This window comes from Limanda limanda, chromosome 1, assembly GCF_963576545.1.
Source record: "Limanda limanda chromosome 1, fLimLim1.1, whole genome shotgun sequence".
In the NCBI taxonomy this organism is placed as follows: Eukaryota; Metazoa; Chordata; class Actinopteri; order Pleuronectiformes; family Pleuronectidae; genus Limanda; species Limanda limanda.
In genome coordinates this window covers 21,034,250-21,040,628 of record NC_083636.1, presented here as the reverse complement: position 1 = coordinate 21,040,628, position 6,379 = coordinate 21,034,250, and the positions used below count along the sequence as shown (strand labels likewise).

Sequence of the window (6,379 nt, the reverse complement as noted above, 5' to 3'; positions counted from 1 at the left end):
CACACACACACACACACACACACACACGTATCCCTCACTCACATCACATGTTTCACTGCACTTTTAATTACCATCACTAGGGACACCACGACAGTGAACTAGCCACTGAACTTTGTGTGTGTGTTGTGTGTCTGTCGCTCAGAGCTCACTGAAGAACTCGGCAAGGAGAAAAAAGCGGACGTCTTTTAAACGAAGGACGAGCAAGAAGGGACTGGACGTAAGTAAAACTATGACAATTATGTTTGATACACCATAAACAGTTCCATACATTCACTATGTACATCAACACAATTAATATATCGTGATTATTGTTTCTGCACATTGTCCCTCATCTGTCTTCTTCTGTCTCTTCGCGCAGGATTCTAAATGGCGTCCGTTCATGCTGAAGCCGCATCCGTCTCCTCTCATGAAGCCAATCTTGGTTTTCGTCAATCCGAAGAGCGGCGGCAACCAGGTCGGGGAACTTTTGTATAAATCTTTTATTATCCTCTGTTTGAAACACTGGGCTGAAGAGATCCCATCATGTTGCCTCAGTCTTCATCAGCGTCAGTGTAACATCAGGCTGGTTGTGAAGTGAAGGGGAATTCCTGTGTTTTTACCCAGACTTATGTTTATTAATGTGTAAATGAAGACATGTGTGATGTTGCCAGATTCTTAGAAAAATACAACACTGTCTCTCTGGATCTGTATTGTGATTAAAAACGTCTTTTATGTGTTTTCTGTTTTTCTCCTGTAGGGCGCCAAGGTGTTGCAGATGTTCATGTGGATCTTGAATCCTCGACAGGTGTTTGACCTGTCGCAGGGCGGCCTGCGAGAGGCGTAAGTGCCCCTTCACCACAGAAGTATTATTTTATTAAATTCAAACTAGAAAACAGTAATGAACTTGGAGTGATTTCTTATTTTCTGCTGAAATATTAATTTTAAATGGGCCCATTATCGCAGCCCAGTGCTCGGACGAGAGTACAGACCTTTACTCACTTCAGTTTTAGTTGTTGTCTCCTCCTGTTCGTTAAATTGGGGAATTTTCATGGAAATTGGACCAATTACACCCACTCAAGACTAATCAGCACAGCTCTCTGCCAAAGACGCTTCTTCTCCAAACGAGCCTCACTCTGCTCTTTGTGCAATTTGTGACCCGTCAGGTTGGAGTTGTACCGGAAAGTGCCAAACCTGAGGATCCTTGCCTGTGGAGGAGACGGGACGGTAAGACTCTGTGAAGTTCTTCAGCTTTTCTCAGGGAAAGAAAAAACTAAACATATCAGTGAAATCAGGATTCATGGTTTGATTGACTTATTTCGTTTTTCTGAGGTAAAAAGCTGAGTTTATCGTAATATTTCTGTTGTGTTTTATTAATAACTCTCTTTTGAATCTCTCTCTGTAGGTCGGGTGGATCCTGTCCACGCTCGATGAGCTGCAGATGAACCCCCAGCCTCCGGTCGCTGTTCTTCCTCTGGGAACAGGAAATGACCTCGCCAGGACGCTCAACTGGGGCGGGGTGAGTTCCTAGCCTTGACTTCGCAGAGGGTGACAGGATGTGGCAGCTTCTCCTCCCCGTGTTCAATCACTCACAAGTGTCCCCCGTGTCTGTTCAATGCAGCTGAGGTCACATTGTTTTTACACATCGAAATTATCATCGAAATTGTACTAAGAAACAGACAATTATCACACATTCGTTTTCCTGCTAAGTTTGGTTTTAATTAGATATTTGCTGTTATAGCAACAGGGGTGAAAACATCCTGATTTACAGCTGAGACGGACGCACTCATTGGTTGAGCACGTGTGTGTCGGCAGTGTTGGGAGTAACGGCGTTTAAGTATAACGGCGTTCTTTTTCAGTAACGGGGAATCTAATTAATTACTTTTGTCATCGTTACAACGCCGTTATCGTTATTGATAATGTAAAGTGGCGCGTTACTACAATTTGGTTGAATGAAGCGGTCAGTCGGCGATCCCAACCGGCAGCGACTCCGCAGTCCCCGACCGGCCAGGGCTTACTCAGTCTCTCTCAGATGTCCGCTCCTTAGTTTCGAGGGTTTCCACTGCCTCTCTTTCACTTCCTCCGCTATAGTGGTCACGCTGTTTGCCGGCTTCCTCCGCACTTCCGCTTTCTCCTGTCCCTTGCGACTCCTTCTCCACCAATGAATAGGCTTGACGTCGCTCGCTACGTCATCATCCGGCGACGGCTGTCAAACAACACTCTGGTGGGGGGGTCTCTCGATCCGTTACAATATTACACCCCAGCTGCGTGGAGAGAGCTGTCTCACTGCACGCTCTGACTACAGCTCAAGACAGCGACAATGGCGACGAGCCAGGGAAATTCAAAAGTAGCGTTCAATAACTGGAAGTACCGGCACTACTTCTCACACTACTTAATGGCCAGATTTTCCTTTGTTTCTTTTTACCCAAGTTTACATTTGCGCTTGAATTTTATTTTCAATATTTATTTTTATATGTTTTAATTCTATGCATCATATGGCAGGCTGCAATCTATTGAGTTCAAATAAATACCAAATGTTCTAAAATACTGTATATAGTGTTTTTATTCTTCAATCAGTTAATATAAACATCTTTGACGTTAAAGATGTTACAGAACGTAACAGCGTTATAAAACATGAAAAATAACGCCACAGTTACTTTGCTGAGTAACTAATTACTCTAACAATGTGGTAACTGAGTTACTAACTCAATTACTTTTTGGGAGAAGTAATTTGTAACTGTAACTAATTACTTTTTAGAAGTAACTTGACCAACACTGTGTGTCGGCAGGACCTTGCTACTCAACTGGTTTGTGATTGCAGTCTCTGTGCACAGTGTTGAATGGTGAAGGGCGAGTGAAGGACTTTAGCATCTTCAGCAGAACAAAGTAAAACTGATTCGGTCAGATACAGATGCTTTGAACGGCGAGAAGTCCTATCTACCGTGTCTGTAATTAGTGTAATCAGCGTGTCCCCAGTTTGTCCTCTTGCAGGATGTTCTTTCCCGCTTTTGTCTCGGTAGCTGCGTCTATTTCTTTTCTCTGCTCCTTCCTCCTTTCATTTCCTCTCGTCCCCTCTTTCCTTCTCTCTCGCTCTTACAAACCAAACTCGTCCCCGTCCCTCTCAGTGTGGGTGTGAATGTCCCTGTGACTTACTGTGTGTCGGGTGTGAGCTCTGCTGTGCTGTGCGTGTGTGTGCGTGCACGTGTCCTTGGCACATTGACGACCTGACCTGGTCCAGAAGGAGACAAACTTTAAATCTAACATGATGGAGAGAGAGAAGGAAGAGAGGCTTGTACTGACTGGAGGAGAAATAAAATCATTGTTTTATTATATTGTTAAATATGAAGGATTTGAAGTTTTCCTGTAAGTGATTATCTTTACATGTTCAGTTGTTGGTCAGACAAAAACAAAGCCTTTGTTTGTGTGTCTCTCTGCTCAGGGTTACACTGATGAGCCCGTGTCCAAGGTTCTGTGTCATGTGGAGGACGGTTCTGTTGTGCAGCTGGACAGGTGGAACCTGCTGGTGGAGAAAAGTGCTGCTCTGCCTGAGGAGGGAACGCAGAAGGTGAGACGTCAGCTCAGTGTGGTGGTGGAACGACTTCCAGGATCATAAAGATTTACAAATATAGGCTCTACAATATCCTCACAAGTGGCAAATATGAGAAGAGGATAAATAAATCTGTGCAGAAAGTGCGTTGGAAAGCTCATATGTGCACACAACGTGCACATTTTGATAAGAGGATCTTTAAATGAATGGAGATGATGCTTGTAGCTGAACCTGGATATTTATATTTATGATAATTTATCACTTCAATGTGTTATTCCCGCTCCTCAGCTGCCTCTCAACGTGTTCAACAACTACTTCAGCCTGGGCTTCGACGCTCACGTCACCCTGGAGTTCCACGAGTCCAGAGGTCAGTGGAAATCTATTTTAATGTCCTTCTCTCTAATTTCACCTCTGTATTATCTCTATTCATATTCCATTAGGTCCCTCTCTTTCCCTTTAGTGCAACAGACTCCATCGCTGTGAGCGAAAGAGAAGCTGAATATCATGAAATATTAAAAAGAACATGTTCATGCATGAGAGTAAAAACTTCTCAGTCTATTTCCTTCCACTGATAATTGCAGCATATTTAATATATTCTCCTTCTTTTCTTCTCTGCGTGTTTCCAGAGGCCAACCCGGAAAGGTTTAACAGTCGCTTCCGCAACAAGATGTTCTATGCAGGAGTGAGTGTCCCACTCAAGTCTTCACACACGAGAAGGACAATGTGACTGAGAGGAAATGTTTATAAAGTGAAAGAGGAGAATTATGGGGAAAGAGTGATAGAAGGAGAGATGGAGGGGATGGAAGACAGACTTTAATTTCTTTTAAATATGAGGTGGTTTATTCAACACTTGTACTTGTGTAGTTTGTAGAATTTCTGTTAGTTATTCATTGTTTTTACAGCTTGTTTTACAAGAACGGGTCTGATACAAATTTTTTGAGGGAAGGGCAACAAGAAGTTGTGGGTGGAAGTTGTAAGGAGGGAGTTATCTCTTTTAGGGAAATGTAGTGATCTGTAATTCAGCTTGATTGGATCCTTTTTTATGTCTCTATGTGTGTGTGTGTGTGTGTGTGTGTGTGTGTGTGTGTGTGTGTGTGTGTGTGTGTGTGTGTCTGTGTGTGCAGGCTGCGTTCTCAGATTTCCTCCAGAGAAGCTCAAGGGACTTGTCCAAGCACGTCAAAGTGGTGGTGAGTGTTAACACACACTCTCTCTCTCTCTCTCTCTCTCTCTCTCTCTCTCTCTCTCTCTCTCTCTCTCTCTCTCTCTCTCTCTCTCTCTCTCTCTCTCTCTCTCTCTCTCTCTCTCTCTCTCTCTCTCTCTCTCTCTCTCTCTCTCTCTCTCTCTCTCTCTCTCTCTCTCTCTCTCTCTCTGGGTCTGTATATCACCTTCCATGTCGACATGTCGGCCGAGTGATTAGAAACATCGTCTTTCAACTGCTCGTTGAAGCGTCCTTTAGCCAGACACCAAAATCCTCTCTGCCCCACAGAGACGCTCTGTCACTGACCACACAGCTTCCTGCTAAACACCAAATTACATGCTTCGCTAACATCAAAGAAATAACTGAGCTCATTTTATATTGAAAAGATTCTGATTATTAAAAATAATCTCCTCCTGTTCAAAACCTGAGTTCAACAATCTGATGCTGGAGCGGCTTTATGATGATGTGAACCTTCACCTCCATCCGTTACTTTCCATCTCCCACATCAAAACAGAATTGAAACCGAGAGTGAAAACTAAGAAGTGAGGTTGAGGCTTGAAGCGACGAGTAAACACATCAGGAAACTCTCAGGCAGTGAAAGCAGAAGAGTTTAGTAGATGTGTTCTCGCTCTGTTCACCCGCAAAACACTCGTCCTCCCCGCAAGTCTTTTATTATAACATAAATCCCTCTCCCTCATGTTGTCACGTTCTCTCTCTTCCTCAGTGTGATGGTACAGATCTGACTGCTAAGATCCAGGAGCTGAAGTTCCAGTGCATCGTGTTTCTGAACATTCCCAGGTAGGTGAATAGATGTACAGTGGACCTCCTTCGTATTAACAACAGCTTTTGTTTTTATGAATAAGCAACACAACATTTTAATGAGGTGAATTTTCACAGAAAAACAATTACACTCAATTGTGATAATTCACGGTTTCACTTGAGGCTTCGAAGCATCGTAACCACGAGACCCTGCAACTCTCCAGGGAAAGTCTGTAATGAAATGAATCTGAAGTGGGTCAGTAGCCTCTGAAGTTGGGGGGGGGGGGGGTCCTCCCACACCAGCAGATGTATCATCTCTCTGGTTAGACACTAAAACAATGAGAACTAATTCAGTGCCTGTGGTCGGGGGACGTCCGGAGACTCAGAAGAGAAACGTGATCCTGGAAATCATCTGATCAGTTAGCTTCAAATGGGAGAAGTGATATTTGGGTTTACAGAATCAGCTCCAGCAAGTTAAACTTTGCATCAGTGAAAAAGACTCAGAAGTTATTAAAAACCAGAGTTTTTATCCAATTTTCAGCAGGAAACTTTATTTTTGAACAGAGTTTGGTGGATTTGTTACAGCAGCATCTCCTCTGGTTCAGGTTCTGGGTGATGTCCACGCCACAGAGAGAATCCCCACATGTGTCTGCAGAGGGCGCTGTGGCTCAGTGAAAGTCACATGATGCTGTAAGTGTCTTGATGTTAACATTGTCACCTGTGTAGGTACTGTGCTGGCACCATGCCGTGGGGAAACACAGGCGACCACAGAGACTTCGAACCCCAGCGCCATGACGACGGCTGCATCGAGGTTATCGGCTTCACTGTGGCCTCACTGGTGAGAGAAGAGCAGCTTCAAGAGAAGACAGCAACTCAATGTCTTCTGTCTCTCTCTGAGT

At 44.0% G+C, this 6,379-nt stretch overlaps 1 protein-coding gene across 1 annotated transcript in view; it reads left to right on the top strand.

Annotated features, from left to right (window-relative positions):
- The window catches only part of dgki (diacylglycerol kinase, iota), a 48,104-nt gene that overhangs the window by 27,648 nt on the left and 14,077 nt on the right, over positions 1 to 6,379 (top strand). Inside the window, exons 9-19 of the mRNA XM_061078053.1 lie at positions 143 to 217; positions 359 to 454; positions 737 to 819; positions 1,143 to 1,203; positions 1,382 to 1,495; positions 3,416 to 3,541; positions 3,812 to 3,890; positions 4,150 to 4,205; positions 4,648 to 4,710; positions 5,446 to 5,519; positions 6,207 to 6,318. Coding sequence (XP_060934036.1) covers positions 143 to 217; positions 359 to 454; positions 737 to 819; positions 1,143 to 1,203; positions 1,382 to 1,495; positions 3,416 to 3,541; positions 3,812 to 3,890; positions 4,150 to 4,205; positions 4,648 to 4,710; positions 5,446 to 5,519; positions 6,207 to 6,318 — 939 coding nt within the window. The remainder of the gene's footprint in view (positions 1 to 142; positions 218 to 358; positions 455 to 736; positions 820 to 1,142; positions 1,204 to 1,381; positions 1,496 to 3,415; positions 3,542 to 3,811; positions 3,891 to 4,149; positions 4,206 to 4,647; positions 4,711 to 5,445; positions 5,520 to 6,206; positions 6,319 to 6,379) is intronic.